The 18,023-nt window shown below is 40.0% G+C and overlaps 2 protein-coding genes across 6 annotated transcripts in view; both read left to right on the forward strand.

Moving 5' to 3' along the window:
- MICU3 (mitochondrial calcium uptake family member 3) overlaps nucleotides 1–4,640 on the forward strand; it is a 53,811-nt gene extending 49,171 nt beyond the window's left edge. For all 3 annotated transcript variants that reach the window (XM_051790335.1, XM_051790334.1, XM_051790333.1), the window contains one exon: nucleotides 2,247–4,640. Coding sequence is in view for 2 of the 3 variants with exons in the window: in XM_051790334.1 (XP_051646294.1) it covers nucleotides 2,247–2,357 (111 nt within the window). In the remaining variant the exon portion in view is untranslated. The remainder of the gene's footprint in view (nucleotides 1–2,246) is intronic.
- A 7,939-nt stretch (nucleotides 4,641–12,579) lies between these two features.
- The window catches only part of ZDHHC2 (zinc finger DHHC-type palmitoyltransferase 2), a 37,700-nt gene continuing 32,256 nt past the window's right edge, over nucleotides 12,580–18,023 (forward strand). Inside the window, exon 1 of one of the 3 annotated variants that reach the window (XM_051790347.1) lies at nucleotides 12,580–13,107. In XM_051790347.1, coding sequence (XP_051646307.1) covers nucleotides 12,936–13,107 — 172 coding nt within the window. In that variant the 5' untranslated portion in view covers nucleotides 12,580–12,935. Of the gene's footprint in view, nucleotides 13,108–13,978; nucleotides 14,005–18,023 lie in introns of those variants that run through there. The other 2 variants (XM_051790346.1, XM_051790348.1) reach the window with 2 other exon arrangements.

Genomic DNA, 18,023 nt, shown 5'->3' on the forward strand with positions numbered 1-18,023 from the left:
AAAGACTGAAGCATGGATTCAGAATCTCATTTCTAGCTATGTTTCAACTATAAATTGTTATCTTCTGTAAACACTTCATTCTGTCAAGTGAGATTAAATTTGTCATGTAGCTAATATTTTTAAAGCTTTTAATTTCTATACTATCCTAGTACATAGCAGTTGAATATATCTGTTGTAAGATTAAAAAAAAAAAAAAGAGGTTGTTGCTTACTACTTGAAGAGACTTTTGCTTACCTCTTCTCTAAAGTAGAGAAAGTGAGAAGCGCGTGCTAAGACACAGCTTACTGACTTATGTTACAAAAGTAATTGAAGGTTACAGAACCTGGGCTTTTGAGTCTAAACCTGACTAGAAAAACATACCTGGATACAGTGGGAGGAGAATGTTCCAGTGAAATATGAAAGCACTGCGGAGTATGTGAACAAAATGTTTTTCTGTGGATTTGGTACACTGAGGGTAGATGCAAGAACAGTGCATACATTAGAAATGACGCTGTTCATCTAAGTGTATTTCAGCATTTCTTTTAATGACTTTCATGAACATTTCTCTGAACTTGTTTCATAAAATAAAAAATGTGTACCTTAAAGCACGAGTTAATCAACTGAACGTGCTTTTGTTAAATAATGCAGTGCAATTTAAAAGTAATGCATTTTTTTATGAGATTGACTATAAATTTCAACTATAAATTATGCATTCATGTAAGTATTGTTTCTAATATTTCATTTAAAGTCTGGATTATATACTACTGTGGATTAGATTGTTTTCTGAATATTTACAACTTCTCTATAAAATTCTATGTTTTTTAATTAAAAAAGATGAGTGAGAAGAATAAATGGATATAGGCTTCACTGTCTAATGGTTGATTTTAATGTACTGCAATGTTGCAATATTTTTAACAGCTTCACTCGTTTCAACCAAAACAAGGTATTGGACAATCTCTAATCTTGTGTCATGGTTTTGGATGAGACAGTTAATTTTCTTCTTAGTACCTGGTACTGTGCTGTGTTTTGAATTCAGGATGAGAATAATGTCAGTGATGATGTAGATGCTACTGAGCAGTGCTTACACTAAGTCAAGGACTTCTCAGCTTTTCCTGGGGTCCTCTTCACCCCAGTGAGGAGGCTGGGGGTGCACAAGGAGTTGGAACAGCTGACCCCAGCTGGCCTAAGGGATATTCCATACCAAGTGGTGTCATGCTCAGCAAATAAACTGGGAGGAAAGCTGGGTGGGGGCTGCTGCTCAGGAACTGGATGGGCATTGGTTGGTGGTGAGCAATTGCTTTGTGCATCACTTGTTTCATATATTTGAATTCTTTTTTCCCTTTTCTGTTAAACTGTCTTTATCTTAGCCCATGAATTTTAGGGGGTTGTTTTTTTTTTTTTCTGATTTTCTCTCCAGAGTGGGGGGAGTGATGTTCAGCTGCCTACCCAGTTAAACTGTGATGACACCTTGATACTGTAACCACTTGCCTCCAGATACTGTACTTAAATTGTAAATCATCTTAGAAATTAAAATTACTTGTAAATGTTTTTTACTTCCCTATAGCAATTATAATTCCTGTTTCTCCCTTAGCTTCTTTCCCCAGTTGCTCTAATACTTAGTACCTCTCCATCTTTCTACACCTGCTTTCAAAATAGGCTTGTGAAGTTAGGAACAGTGGAAGAAATAATAAGATCCAGTGATAATTACAGATAGCATAGAGTCTAGTGAACCTCCCAGGCCAGCCCTTGGCCAGTATTCTTCTCCATTCAATGGGCACTTATTCATGTTGCTGAACTACAGTGCACTTTAGGATTAAGGTAACCTAGTATAGAGAAGCTTTCATGTCATCTGCCTATATTGTATTTGGCTTTTCCTGATGCCTCTGTTTAATGAACATTAGTAATTTTCTGTGCTTTTTGTTTGGTGTCATAAGTGAACTTTTTAGTACAGTGTCAACACAAGCAAGAAACAAAACTAGAGAGGGAGCAGGACATACCTGAATAAAGAGCAAATCCTTTCCTGCAGCTTTTAATATAAATAGGCTATCTGTTGAATGCTGTGTGCTGTGAGGTGAGGATGCATTTTGAATACTGAACCTGTGTATGAATTTATAACCCTCATTTTACAGAAGTAAATTTGATCTTTCATTATTTTAATATTAGAACATCTATCTAGTGTGTATGAATCTGAGTAAAATATAATGTAGAATTAAAGAATTTAGTGAATGATATCTTTTTTTCAATTGTATGTTTTTCACTTTTCACAGGAGACTCCAAAGTATGGTTGGAAGGAATATTACTCTTGTGTGATGACTGTAACCAGTGAACATCTCAGAGATCTGTGGAAGCAATTTCGGAGACAAGATATGCTGAGATAAAGGAAGGAAGAAGAATTATCTGCACTGGCTAGAAATATTTATTCCTGTGAATTCCTAACGAAGAACAAACTAACCCAGGTGAATTGTGAATCTTCCAGCTGCAGTAGAAAATACAGGACTTCTTTTCCACTTAGTGTAGTGATCACCAACTCTTAAAACTGCTTTTCAGTATGTATTTTATTTAAATGATGAACTATTACCTGAGTGGCAGAAGTCTTTTTTTAAGAACATCTTTTGAATATTATTTTTTGATTATTTTGAGATAAGTTTGTCATTAAAAAAAAAAAGTTTTATGCCTGGGTAGGAAAATGTTTTGGCAATGAAGAGAAACTCCCTCCATCAGCTTAGACTGTGAATTTGCTTTCAGAAGAGCACTATTGAAAGTTTGTGCTAAACTGAAAATGAGAATGCATTAAGTAGCATAACAATTATGTATGAGTTGAATGGACAAATTAAACTCTTAGAAGCTGTAATTTTAAAAAGAGTAAAGCTGTTATGGTTATAATGTGAATGATAGGTATTTACCTAGGAAAAGTACTGTATGAACTATAACGTTCAAATTCTCCAAGTCTTATTATTATGTTTATTAATTTATCCTTTTGAAAAACAGTAGGGATTTTAAGATGTCTTACGAGGAGTATGTCAAAAAAAGTCAAAATGTTCAAATTCATGTTAAGTAACACACACTTTGTAATATTTATTATAAATTTTATTGCCATACACTGATATGTTTCCAGTAGAGTTAAACTTCTTGTATTTCTTGTGAATAGTGCACTTTTTATGAAGAGGCACTGAGTAGAAATTATGGTTGTCTAATTTGCTACTCTGGAATGCAGTATCTGAAAACAAATAACTCATGTTTGTGTCAAACAAAAGAGCAAAACAAAACATGAATGCATGCAGCAGTACAGAAAAACACTCATTAAGTAATATTATTTGAATATCACACATGAAACATCAGACATAAATTAGGCTGTATAAAGGTTATGGAGAATACAGGCCATCAGTAGCCACTACAACCTGTCATGCCCTCTAGGTTTAAATGTTACTGAAACAGTGGTATGGACACTGTTATATTTGTTTTTCATATTCTGTAAATTTCTTGGTTTCTATTCAACAGCAGCAGTTTTCCTTACTGCTTTTCAAGATTATTGTCAGGTGGTATGAATTAAGCTCAAACAAAGAAGAACACGTATTTTTATACCCTTCTTGAAAAGGTTCATTGAACATTGAATAAGTCTGTATCTGTCCTGGAACAATCTGTGCCTCGAAATCCTTCTAGCTGAGTACATACACACACACACTAAAACAAATGTCAATAAATTGTTAACAGAAAGGCAAATATTTGGTAGTCAGACAATCAAAACAGAACCAAAATAATAGTTTTAAACATCTAGTTACCCCAAATATGTGAAAGCAGACTTTAAAAAATTTTATTCAGTACACATGTTGCTCAAATACCATCTTATATCACATGTGAATAAGTAGCATTTGTGTAAGTGCACCTAAGTTTAGAAATGCTTAATTTATAGCAAGATTCATCTCTGGTAAAAAAATCAAAACAAAATAAGAAGTAAGTTTTTTTATTAAGAAATTCCACACTGGGAAGTCTAGAAGAAAGTGTGCTAGGTGTTGGCTAAAAACAAAAAGTCAGTTTAGAAAACTATTGAAGGATGATAGTTTAGTTAATATTTCATGATAAAAACTTAGAAAATTTCAACCTTGGTGACTTTAAACTACTGACAGCAAGAAAAAATCAAATAAATTGGGATAAAGGTTCTTGAATTGACACAGCAGAACATAGATAAGCTGCAATCCCTGTGTGATCATGTAGGGAATCACCTGTATTCAGTGTATTGTCTTGGTAGGCAGAACTGTCTCACTGCTTCTTGTCAGCATGTAAAAAACCCAGTTTGCTTCTTCAGTGATGAAGGACAAAAAAAAGGGAAGAAATGACAGGGAGTCATCGAAGGGACTCCCATTTTTCCTTTTCATTCACTACTGCCCACTCACAGTGATCCTTCCCTTGGAGGAAGCAGCAGTACCATCATCATTTTGATCCTCCACTGCCCTAAGCAATAGTGCACTTTGCATTTATGGCTGGCTTGAGACAATTTTGGCATTTTTCTATGTATTTCATAATTGTACTCACGTAATATAAACTAGAATGTGAAAGTGTCAGATTAGTTTTTAAGAATATTTTTCCTCATGTTTAATAATGTTATTTAATATAAATATGAATATATACGTATAATATTTCAAAATAAATGCACTTGAAACTAATTTTCTTTGCAGTGTATTTCATTAAAATTCTTTTGTTGTAAAATAATCTTTTTTTTTTGCAACATGAATGTGTAAGCGCTTTGAATTGGAGCATCTCACCATCACAAAAAAATAGACTTGTTTTCTTCTTTTGGTCATATCTTGTGATAGCTTTGCTTTTCTGCCACAGATTTCTGTATAAAAGGGCTGGAATGCCAGGACAGGTGATAACAAGGCAGGGTAACGGCACATGCCATCTGCTATAGAGGCACCCCTCGGATAGGCTGCAGTCACTGTGCTCAATAAGTTCATAAATTATTCAAAATCTGCCAAATTCCTGGCAGCAGAGAAAATGTGTATGCTGCCATGAAACCATGTGAAAAGTTGTGTAAATTAGGGCTTTTTTTAAAACCAGCTCTTGTTCTCCAACGTAAGTTAACTGTAATAGTGTAAGTGAATATTTAGAGGATGCTTTAGGAACTGCCCACAGATGCCCAGACCAGCTGGGATAAAATGGGAACTAGTAAACCTGCAGCTTTGGGTAGCTTTGTGATACTAACTCTTGCTTGGTCTGATGAATTCCTAGTTCCTGGCAGAATACCCTGTACTACAAGCTCCTTCCTGCTAATCTTCTGATATTTAAGATTACAGTGGCAGTTTCCCTCCTTGCACATTTTGGCAGTAAGTTGATACAAACTACTACCACTGCAGATTGTCGTGTTGTATGACAAAGAAAGCTGTCAGCCTGAAGGAAAAGAAACGCTATTGAACAGTAATTGGCAGAATTTTGTTGGTAATACTGCCTAGTTTCTATAGTTATTTGATCTCTTCCACCTAAATATCAGGATACAAATGCATTGCAATAAAAGGGGAAAAAATTATAGAGAAATTTTTCTTTTTCATTTGACATCATGTGATATTCTTTACCTTATGATGTGTCTTGCTTTCTTGTCCCACTGAGGATATTTTCAAGACAGTTTCTAGCAAAACAACTCCAGACTAATAGTTGCAGAAGGAAAGGAATCAGACTAAGAGCTCACTATTCAAAAATGAATCTGAAACTAATTTTTAGCAATACAAAGTCTGAAATCCCCTTAAAATCAAGCCAAAACTAATATGAATATTTTCTAATATGTGTGAGGTCTTAATGTACAGTAGTATTCCCTATATCTGAAAATCCATGAAAGTATTTGGCACTCTGAATCCGTCAGCAGGTAATGCCCTTGCATATATTGCATTCTTTTTCTTACACACACAATTAAATACATGAGGTGTGCTTTAATCTTGAATGGGTAATGTTAATTTTCACCACTAGTTTGACTTATAAATTCCTCCCACAGAGGAGCATTATTATTAGCTAGTAGAATTCCATAAAAATACTAGTACCCACTTGAATTTTTTTATTAAAATACCTAATTTGTATATATAAATATTCATAGAAACAGCAATATATCACTCCTGGGATTTTTTTAACTCTAACCTTGATTCAGAAGCTACAACCTAGATTCAAAAGCAGTGCTATAAAATAAACTTTTAGATATTCAAATCTCTGCAGTAAAACAAGGAGTCTGAAGTTAGTCACCTGGGCTTTCCAAAAAAATGCATGCAGGGAATTGCACAAGATCCAGAAATACCTCAAACTGTTTTAAATACACAAACTAAACTAGTTAACCAGGCAATACTGAGTACAGAGCCATTGTAAGATGTTGTTCCTGGGAGCTGTGCATTCTCATGTGCTTTCTTTAGTGGCCATTAGCATGTGAGGGGAGAGGGCTCAGTTAGAAAGTGACACAGCCAAAAAAACCCGTGCAAACATACACACAGGTATGATCCTATGAGAACAACTCCCTGTTACAAGAGTGCTGGGGACAGCATGTGAGAGAGGACAGAGGTACATTGCTTGGAGCAGAGATGAAGGGCAGGATAGTGGCAGTCAGGATTCAGAGAGATGTGGCAGTTGCAATCCAATTATACGTCTTGCCAGAAATAAAACAGCTTGTAAAGCGAATATGCCCTTGCAGTTGGAAACTGTGCGACAAAACCCAGTACAAGGAGCAGGGACTGGAATCCAAAAGTCCCTGGTGTTTTGGTCAGATGCCCTCAGAGGCTGCTGGAGCATTTACTTTCTCTGGTGCTGTGAACCTTGCATCCTTTTCCGTATCATTTCAAAAAGAGAGTGGACAAATTACTAAAACTGGCTTACAGGCTGGCAGTTAAAACATTTCCATGGGAAGTGGAAAGAAAGAAATTATGGCTGTTGCTGCATTTTATGCAGACATATTCTGAGGATCCCCAGCAACAGAAAGCTTGAACTTAGGCAGGAATTTTATCCGTGAAGAATGGCCAAACCTAGATGTATGACCAAGGCACAGAGTGGCTTAGGTCTGTCATGGCGTTTCGGGGCATTAGCTGTAGAAGCAGGTTTAAATGAGCCTATCTAAAATGAAAAAAGGAGGTTGTCAGAATGATAGTTTTAAATTTAGATGTTTACTTTTGGAGTCAACCATTAAGTCACTTAACTTCTATTCCAAATGGCAGAAAGCACTGGATTGGTGCACACAGCATGGGATAAGGTTTCTTACATACAGCTCTTGAGGGGTTTTCCACTACAGGGATTTTGATTTTTGCCTAAGCAGAGACCTCCTTGGGCGACTGTACAGATCTCCATTGCACCAGAACTAGTACTGATTGGAGCTGGTTTAGCTTTATCCTGTATTTCCCACCTTAAGTGACAAAAGGGGAAGCAGCAGGGGAATGAAAATTCACAGATGGGTGCATCTGAGAAAAAAACAATGCACAAATTGCAACAATGCACTACTGCTAAAAGTGACAGAAGAGTAGGTGGGTAATAACCCCAAACAGGACTTCAAAAACTTCCTTGAAGGCAGACTCTGACAAATATAGTATTGTATCAATCCAGAGGCAGCAATCAAGACATTTGAGGAGGGACTTCATTACTTGGAACAAAACAAAAAAAAAACAAACAAAACAAACCACCATAACACCACCAAACAAAAAAAAAATCATATGACAACAGTTAGGTTTGGGTATCCAAACAGTTGCAAATAATTGAGTACCGAGCTCAGATGAAGGGAGAGCAAGAAGTTGAATACATCTGGGCCAGTCCTTCAATTAAAATACATTTGACAGCTGGACTGACACTGGGGAGGGTACTTGAGCTGCCTGTTTTCATGTAGCCAGGAGCCACAAACTATACACAGACAGTACCTGACTCCAGCTGAGATGCAACATACATTTTCTAGGAGACACCTTATACCAGAGGTGTTGCAGAGGGATTTCTTTTCCTTTTTGTGGTAAGTGTGGTCCAACACCCAAACGTTCTTGAGATAAGCAAGCAGAACAGCCGCTGTCTTGAAGGCCAGAGAGCATCCCTGTAAAGCTGCTGGTTCACCTAATTAGTGCCTTGTGCGTGTGTGTCCGTCTGTGTGTATTCCTGCTTCTAGGTGCTGCTCTGTGTATTGTGTAGGAGCAAATATGTATACTTCTGTCCTACTGTCCCTCCTCCTCTTGCTGCTCCACTGAGTACACAGGATGTGGTGGGGGAGAAAGTATTCCACCATATCAGATTGCTTACATAGGGGATGACATGTTAAGATTCTATGAACTATAAGTGCCTAGTCTGATAAATACATTTTAAATTAAGAACAGTTTTTTGTGTGTGCTTATCAGTCACTGTATTCTGCATATACTTAGTCTGGGATTTTTGAAATAGACCAAATAATGAAAGAAATACTGAACTTAAAAAAAGCTATTATGAGTTTATAAAATGAATCATGCTTTATTGCTAACAGACAGAGTTCCAGAAGCATTTGGACAATGCTTTCAGGCACATGGTGCGATTCTTGGGGCTGTCCTGTGCAGGACCAGGAGTTGGACTTCGATGATCATTGTGGGTCCCTTCAAACTCAGAATATTCTGTGATTCTGTGATTTTCAAACTGTTCTAGCACAGTAAACCTGTGACATCTTAAAATTAATTATCTAATAATGTGAAGTCTTTATTTTCCACACTCAGTTGTTGCAATGGTAGTCTTAAGAATTCAGTGTAATTTTATAGTCAAAATGTAATGAGCTAGATAAACATATGGTGTTTCCAGCTACAGATGCTCTCTTACTGTGGTACTGTGGTATTCAATTCACGTACACATTAAGGAGAAGACTGTTAATTTTCATAATCACATTTCTTTTGTGGCTCATTTTACTTTCTTATTTGTACTGTTTTGAAGTTTTATAACCTTTCAAACAGGCATAAAACTGTGCTCTGAAGAGACTCACTGTGCTAAATTATCATTAACAGATAATTTTTCTCTGTTATGTGTTAAATATCCTCCCTTTAAATTTCCTTCCATTTTGCTGCCATTACTTTATAAGATTGATTGTCAGGAACTGTTTATCACATCTTAATAAAATACATTCAAGATGTCTGTGTAATTTCATTAGACATATACAAACCTTCTACTACTGTTTGCTCTACATAGACAACTTACTAACTACTACTAGTAGTTTCTTACTTCTTAAATGCACCAAAATGCCCTTAACTATCTATACACAGTAAGGAGTGTAGGAATGCAGCATCACTTGACTGTAAGTGTCAAAGAACTTTTAGTGTCAGCAATCGGAACAATGTAATTCTTTATTTAAAGATGGTTCAACAAAGCAGAGAGCCCCCTAGACGTGCAAAGGAGTAGTTTCTAATTAGGACTGCATGCTAAGGGTACCAAGATGCCTTCCTTCAGAAAGAGGCACAGTTCCCACCCCTCCCTTCTGTATCTGAGCCCAGCTGGAATCTACCTGTCAGAACATATGGAAGGAGAGAGCACCTGCTTTGTTAATGTCATCTGACCAAGGACCTTGTCAAGTGAGAAGACAAAGAAGGGGGGAAGCCAAGCATATAGATGAACAAACGCAACCGAACAACACTCCCAAAAAACAGCAGAGAGCCCTGGTCAGCCAGACTCATTGACAAGGGTATGTGGAGCAGGAAGCTGCTTGTTTCAGCAAGATCAGCTGCACAAGGGGGGTGTGTGCTTTCACTAGTGAAACTCAGCCCTAACAGCCAAAGGGGAGAAAGGAACTTGGCTGTTGGCACTTGTGCGAGTCCAGTGCATAGGCACTGCTGAAGTTGCTGGTGATTGGGCAGGAAAGCAGCAGCCACCTTCACCAGGGAGGAGACACTGGATGCCTGGGCTGGGCTCCAGCAGGGAAGAGGATGCTCAGCCCCAGAGCTGTGTGTGGCAGCCCCTTCCTCTAACATCCCTTCATGCTACCAAGGTCACACAATTGGATACAGGAAATAGTCAGACATGGTAATGTTAGAAATTTCCAAATGTATTCCAGGAGAGACACATTTAAAACAAAAAATCCACCAGCATATACCTTGCCTGAGGAGAAAAGCTGAGTGGTACTACCACTTGTGATAAGAACGTTTTGTTTCAATTTGCCAAACACTCAAGTTGCCTCCTTAAACACCAGCTACCTTCAGCCCAGCTCCTGACAAGAAAATTACCTTCATTTCCTCTATCTTTTCCTTGTGAACATTTTCATACAAGCAGCAATAAACTGTTCCCCAAGTAACCTCTCTCATTATAGAGAGAAGCAGCCCAAGTACAGTAATTTGGGAAACTCGTCTATTAACACCTAATGGGTTTAGATTACGCCAGTATTTACTTCTGCCATAGTACAAATTCTCCTTTGGATATGCTTGCTCTTGAGTTGTTCTGCTGCTACCTAAAATGTCTGTAGATCATACCACAGAGGGAGGAAGAGGAAGAAAGGCACAGAAGAAAGGGTCTCTCATGGCCATCACCCATGAGTGATGAGAGTCATGGAGGGAATAGAAAGTAACTGTAGCCATGAAGGAGAGCTAGAGAGCCCACGTCCCTGGGATGAAAACACAAGCACAGGCGATTCTTTACAGCTCTGACCAAAGGATGCTCCAAAGTAATTGGCATTATCAGTCAAGGCAGGTTTTTTTGTCCCACCTAAATTAACGTGAGGTTTGCCTGTTTATTTTGCTGGACGGGCTAATTTTAAACCAGAATGACCATGATTTTGGAGCTCTGGTAAAGCATATGCTATAATAATTATTATTCATGTAATTAATAGCATAGTAAATAGGAAAATTCTGATTATCATGAAATCTGAGCAGAGAGCAGAGGGTGGTAGTGGCCATGGAAAATTTAGAAAGCTGGACTACACAAGCCCATTTTCACGAAGGGGTAATAAAAGGCCCCTGACCAGAAATTTTATGATAAATTATAATTTAAGGTCTTTGTAACACATCACCTCTGGCAGACTGCCACCTTTCTATATGCATAATTTTGTATAATAACTATGACTTCAATGAATAAATTAAGTTATAAAGTTTTCTCTAATTTTTACTGTTTCCCTGGCACGTGTTGTTGTTAATAAGCCCCATATCATATACAGCATTTTAAAAGTGTTTATAGGAAGAAGTCTTTCATAGCCCCCAGGAACGACGCAAAACCTACTTCACATATACAGCATCCAGCTGTGAACTTCTCATGGTGCAGCCACGTCTCCCTGCAAACACACAACACAGTAGATGCATTATCCTTGGTACCTGAGAGAGGTCACTGTCATGTATTTCCAAATTGGTTCAAAAAGCCATCAAATTAATTAAATTGCCTTCATTTCTTTTAACTTTAGCCATTAAAGCATTGGGTGTGCTTCAGGCACTGGTAACCTTATTCCTTATGCTTTTAAAATCTGTTTTGAATAACCATGGATGTTTGCATTAAAACATAGTAAAGTCAAATACTTTAAATGCTCTATTAAAATGCTGGCCTAAGTGATGACTTGCATAATTAATTAAAGTAAAATAAAGTGCTTTTATTGTCTATGTCATGTTGGTTTTGCTCCCTTTGCTCTTGTTTTGTGAAATATAATATGCAGGAATATCAAATGTATGTTTTTAGCAACATTCACTATATCTTTGCCTTTTTAATGTAAAATACGTAATTCCCATTATGCAGAATCTTTTCTTAAATTATTATATTCCAGATGGCATATTTCATTCTTTTCTCTACTGTAATAACCATACATTGAGGAGATGGTTTCACTGAGCCCTTCACAATGATATACAAGTCTTTCTCTTGAATAGGCAAAGATAATTTACTGCCATGGGATATGTGTTATTCCTCTTGATACATCATCCTGCATTGGCCATTCATTCAGTTCACTGTGGCTGAAATTTCTCTGCTTGATCTTACAATAATGAGGGGTGCATAATTTTTCATCCTATGAAAAAACTGCAGCCGTACGGTCAACTTCTGCCTCTTCAACAAACGTTCTACCTACTCCATTTCATACTCCGAAACCTGACAGCGCACCTACTATTGGGTTTGTCATATTTTCTCTAATATTATTTTCCTCTCTCGTAGCCTGTTCCTAAATCAATAGCAGTTGAATGCCTTCCAGATTGTGATTACTTAGCTTCATGTGTAGTCTCCCCTGTGAGATACTAGACAAGCCTTTTTTCAAAACACATTTTAATCAACCCGCTCCTTCCTACCTACTGCGCTGCCAATGGTTCTAGCAGATTGCAGAAACACTACGGCCCGTGCTTGGTGTTTTCAAATTTGCAATCATAATTCAGCAACAATTTGGGTGCACATACTGCAACGCCGGCTGAGTTTGTTGTGACACCTCACGAGCGCTTCATTACGATGGCCATAAAGTAAAGTCTTTTCGGGGCAGAGTGAGTCAGCAGAACCCTACGCTACCTTCCCTCGGCCAAGCAGCCGCCAAGAGCGGGTCTGGTCACCTCGGCCTCGCACAGCCTGTTGCTTGCCATGGCACCGCAGCCCGCAGCACTTGTTTTTCATTGTACAATACTTTGAAACGTTATTTCAAACGAGGCAGTGCTTTTCCTAACCAGGTGTTTTAAAGCGTTTGCATGGCGCGGTGAAGTGTCGCCATCCCTGTTTCCGAGGCAGATAAAGCCCGGGGATGCTGCTCCGGGCACGGGGCACTACCCGACCCAGTGTCCCTACACGTGGCGGCCGCTCCGGGCACGACCCGCGCTCTGCCCGGGCGGGGCCGCTCTGCGCCCTCCCCAACTTCTGGGCCGTGCCCCCAGCCCGGCGGAACCAGTCAGACGCCGACGGGACGCTGAGGGCTCCCGGGCGGCTCTTTCCTGCCGCCCTGCCCGGGCCGGGGGGAGCGGCGAGCGAGCGGGCGGTGGGCGGAGCGGCCCTGGCGGGGAGGGAGGGGCCGGGGCGGGCTCCGGCGGGGAGCTCGGCCGGGGCCCGGGCCCCCGGAGCGAGCGGCCGGGATGCGGTGCGGGAAGATGGCGGCCCCGCCGCCGCCGCCGGCAGCTGGGGCGCCGGGCGCTTGGGGCGGCGTGCGGCGGCGCTGCCAGCGGCTGCTCTACTGGGTGCCGGTGCTCTTCATCTCCAGCATCCTCTGCTGGTCCTACTACGCCTATGTCACCCAGCTCTGCCTGCGTGAGTGCCGCGGCGGGCGGGGGGCACGGCGGGACGGGGATGGGCGCCGCCGCCCCTGCCGGAGGAGCGCAGCCGGCGGGACGGACACGGGCTGCAGCCGCGTCTATGGGGTGTCGGTGCTGGGGCCGCCCCCAGGTGCTGCCGCCGCCACGCCCGCGGGCCGGGCCGGGCCAGGACCGGGGCAGGGGCTGGGATTGGTGCTGGGGCTGGCAACGAGCCGGGCCGGGCCGGGCTGGGCTGGGCTGGACTGGACCCCCTCGCGTCCCGGCCGCTCGGACGAGGGGCATCCACCCCGCCTGGTTCTTTCCGCGACCTGGTAGCGCCTGGTTATCCCACGCGAGGAGGGATCCAGTCGCACGGGGCTTTTCACGGGCGCGAGTTTCCCTCCGTGGAGTGCGCAGCGGGTGACTGGTCTCAACCCCGGACATGGGAAGCGGGGTCTGACCATGCGGGTGGCTGAGCAGAGTTCGGTGTCCATTCGGCGTGACAGCCTGTACACAGACACACAGTGCACATACATACACATACATGTAGCGTGTGAGGGCCGTTTGTCAGCCGGCGTGGAAGCAGGAACAGGTAAGAGGAAATCTGCGAGTCGCCCCGTGCCACTCTTCAGTCCTCTAGAAAATGCCCGGCTGTCACAACTACTTGGTCCCTTCTTTGGCATCGGAAGCCTGCATGACATTCGGAAGTCATCCTGACCACGCACCTTGGCACCTGTTCCTCAGCGTCAGGCAAATCATTAATCACATACTGGAGACTGGGTGTGATACGAGTATTTGTGTAAATTTGAGTAGCCAAGCCAGAGAGGGGGCTTTATTAAACGACCAGCTTGCCAGGCTCCCTTGGTTTCTGGGTTTGGGGTTGGTTTTTCATCTTGAAAATCTCAGTAGTCTGGTACGTAATTTTGATTTTAATTTTTTTATTGTATATAGAAGATTGATAGGATTTTTTTCCTATCGATGCTTGGCTGAGCAGTTGAGGGACTAAGCGAAAAATGATTGCCAGGCCTAGTGCCTCTGTTTTGGAGGGAAGTATGAAGACTTGGTGTGGTTCCTATATTGGAGGTGGGCTTTTTGCATCTTTTTTTTTTTCCTTAATAATAGTCAAATCTGTTAGTTCTGAGCACCACTCTTCTGCTGGAGTTGCTGTGCCTTCCCGAGAGGAGGAATGCAGTGTCTGCCTCCAGTGCAAGAAGGTGAATTGTCTGCAGGGCTCTGGGAGAAGTTGACTGAGTGAGCCTGGAGAGAGGAGCTGTTAGCCGGCATGACGAGGGAGAGGATATTTAAGGGGAAAGTTGCTCTGTAGTTAACATTTGTCCTAGGGTATGCAGCCCTGTCGTAGGTACAGGAGGTTTGTTTTGGGCATTACTGTTTCAGTGATCAACTGTATTTTTTCTACTGCGTAATTCTGTATAACAGAGGAAGATTGGGTTTTAGCTTACCTGAAAGTGCATAAGCTTTTGTCTTAAGGAAATGACATGCTTGAAACCTGCTTCAAACTGTAAACTGTGGTACCCTAATGCCTTGAAAACCCCTCAAAGCATAAAGTCTGCGATGGGAGAGGAGGAGGAGAGAATCCTGGGCCTCTACTTAAACGTCTTTTACTGAATTCCTTTCTGTGGATAAAGGTGATTTTTTTTCTTTTTTTTCCAGTTTCCCCCACTACCACCCCATTCCCATTCTGCCTGGCTTACCAGTTTTTGAATTCAGCATAATAGTCATCTACAACTTCCACTAATTCCATCTTTTATCTGTATCTGGATGCTTTCCCTCATTTTTGGCATATTAAGCTAAAATAAACTTATGTCTTGTCTTACTAATGAATATTTAGTGTAAACAACAGAAGGAATAACTAACAACTCTGGGAACGAAAGCCAACGGCAGGAATAGACTGTCAGCATTTCAGTGCTTTGAAGCCAGCCTGTCTGCTCAGTGCGTCTTTTATTCCTGCAGCACTGAATGCTAAAGAGGACGTATATAGCTGCTTTTTTCCCCTGCAGCTTACTGTCATTGATGCTAATGACAACATACAGAAAACAGTGTTAACCATTGTGCAGTAGGACTTAGCAAGGACTTTGCTCTGTTTTAAGTGGTTTATTTGAGCTTTTAGTAATGAGCTATTTTGAGCTTTTATTAGTGTTTCAAATGTAGTATTTTGAATTAGGAGTTTTTCTGCAATTTTAATCTGAGCATTGTAGGAGGAACATTATGTTTTTTTTAAAAAAGAAATCTATTAATCTGATTCCTTTCATCCCTAAAGCTGAATAGTTACAGCATTGAAAAGCATTTTAGGAATTGAAAAAGGTTTTAGAAATAGAAAAAGGAATTCACTGTTTATAACAGTAGTATTACCATATCTGTCTCTTTTATTAATGGATTCAGTTAAGTGCTCATGCTGTTTTAACCTTTAAGGAAAAGGACAAGGGTGTTGAACACTAGCAAATGTTTCTCTTCTTCCTGTTATAGAATACTGGAATTAAATGTGTAAATTAATTGGTCTTAAAACACCTGACTAAAAATTGCTTCTCTCTATTCCAGTACCATTCTCTTAACTTTGTCAGGATTGTCATCTCCCAAAACCTGTCTGGCAATAATAGTTGTTTTTTTCATTCAAATACCTTCCTTTGTGTTTAAAATTAATGTGCCTATAAGTATCCCTTCTCTTAAAAAAAATTTGAATGTGTTTATGAGAACCTGAGGGATACAGACTTGTTGTTCTTCCTCTGAAAAAGATGAGGAAATACAGGCAACCTGCAAAGAGTACAATGAACTTTGATAACTAAAGTTACTGAAATTTCAACCTAGGATATATATGGAACAATACTATCATGAAGTTCAGATGGAGTTCTTTCCCCCAGCACCTCGTCCACGTGTCTATACTCAGAAAATACACATTGGATTCAGTGTTTCTGAAAACCCAAATATGAAAATTTATTGTTTATTAAAATCTTTGCATGTTTCATATGCAAAGAAAAGAATTGTTCTTACATCTTCCTTCTTAGATGCATCTCTCACTCAGTTTTGTAGAACTATAAGAGACTTGGAGTAGTTGTCCACTCCATGCTTTAGGTAAGGCAGAACCAGTAGTTATTTGCAGTTTCTGATAGTTGTTGGTCAGAAATGTTTGTTACAAACTTGGATACTGAGATGCTTTTTTTGTTTTGTTGTTTTGTTTATTTGTTTTGTTTGCGTTTGGTTTTGTTTTCCTGCCAGTTTGTGATTTGGACGTGCACATAAAGAAGGAAAATGTAAAAATTTGACAGTGCTGTGACAGATGTTTTTAGTGAAAATATAAACTGAGCTCATGAAAGGGTTATCCTATAAATAGAATATGGATGTATATGTATGTGTTTTACATGTCACTGATTTTTAATTCTAAGGATTATGCTCTTGCTCAGGGAATCTGTCTGAAAATGTAGCTTGAATTTGTAATTTTAAAGAAGGAAAACAGATTTGCTGTGGAAGAAATGAGCACTAAGAATTTCCTTACTACTTCACTGAAGGCAAAGGGAGGAAGTATTGCCACCTGGTGAATGATTTACCTGATTTGGAAAAGAGTGACTTCAGCACAGCTGAAGAGGGGATGCAACAAGACATTCACCGTACTGTCAGGAGGGCTCATAAGCCACATCTTTGTTTTTGGAGTAGAGTGTGTAGCTTGTATCTGTCCACAGCTACCTTCAGAATGGAACAGAAAATGTGGAATGACATCCAGATGCTGAAGATGTTAATGATCATGAAAAGGTTTTGCTGGAGGATCAGATTGATTAGTGCTGATTTGAGGTTTTTGACCATCAGTGTACCATCAGTGGAATGGAATTATAACAGGATAAAAAGCTGCTTAATTCATCACAGTTTAGAGGCAGGATTAATATGTGCCCTGTGGGCTTGGCATAGGGTCATCAGGGAATAAGAAGTGGTAGAAAATATGGAGATAGAAGCTGATAAGAGGTTAAAAAAAAAGGTGGAGGGGAAAGTCAGACCCACAATTTGGTCTGCTGGATTTGAGCTCTTTGCTGAGTATGTTCTTCAGATGAATTAAAGGATTTATGGTACTTGCAGCTTTTGTCTTGTAACCATCTACATCTTACCTTGGCTATAGAAATACAAGTACATTGCAGTTGGCTGTTGTCAAATACCAGTTAAATACCCTATCTTTACATTGGCTGCTAAGGTAGAAAAGGACTTTGTTCAAGGAAAGTTTTCATTTTTATTCCATATTTTGCAAATACCGCGCTTTTTTCTCCTCTTTGGTGATCCCTGAGTACTTTGAGAAAAGTTTCGAAACTGGCAGCTGAAGTAAATTGGCTTCTGAAGTATATCCAGCAGTGCTCCCATGCAGCTGCCATTGACCACTTCTGAAATGGAATTGAAATCTATGTTAAGCATGGCTGATTATTTCTCCATGTAGTGCCCAGTGTATTACCTATAGGCTTTGTGCCTTGAAATTTAAACCATGGCCTGAAATTGAAAACGTAAGGTCTATGGTGAAGATATAATTATTAGATAAGATTGTTTTCAATTAAAGATTTAACACTGCTTGATACATACTTTAATAGATGCTCTTGTCAGGGGGTACTTTGTTTTTGCTGAAAAGGATCTGACTCTACAACATTGCTAGAAATAGTCTTCGCTCTTCAGTCAGTCCTTGTGACTTGGAACATAGATGGGAACTTTGTAAAGAAGATTGTCAATTTGTAGTGTGTTCTATTCAAATAGCAGCTTGCTGCTGGGTGGCAGATGGTGATGCAGTTTGATGGGCACAGGGTTAAAATGAGTTTAGTGAAACGTTCACAAATGCCATCAAATCCAAATATAAGGGTTATTGATGAAGTATTAATAGCTATTTATACCAACCTTAAATATCCCAGAAATACTTGTTACTTTTGTTCTGAAGCAAAGCACTGGTGGCAT

Source organism: Manacus candei, unplaced genomic scaffold (assembly GCF_025592945.1).
Source record: "Manacus candei isolate 608988 ecotype Guabito, Panama unplaced genomic scaffold, ASM2559294v1 h1tg000028l, whole genome shotgun sequence".
Lineage (NCBI taxonomy): Eukaryota > Metazoa > Chordata > Aves > Passeriformes > Pipridae > Manacus > Manacus candei.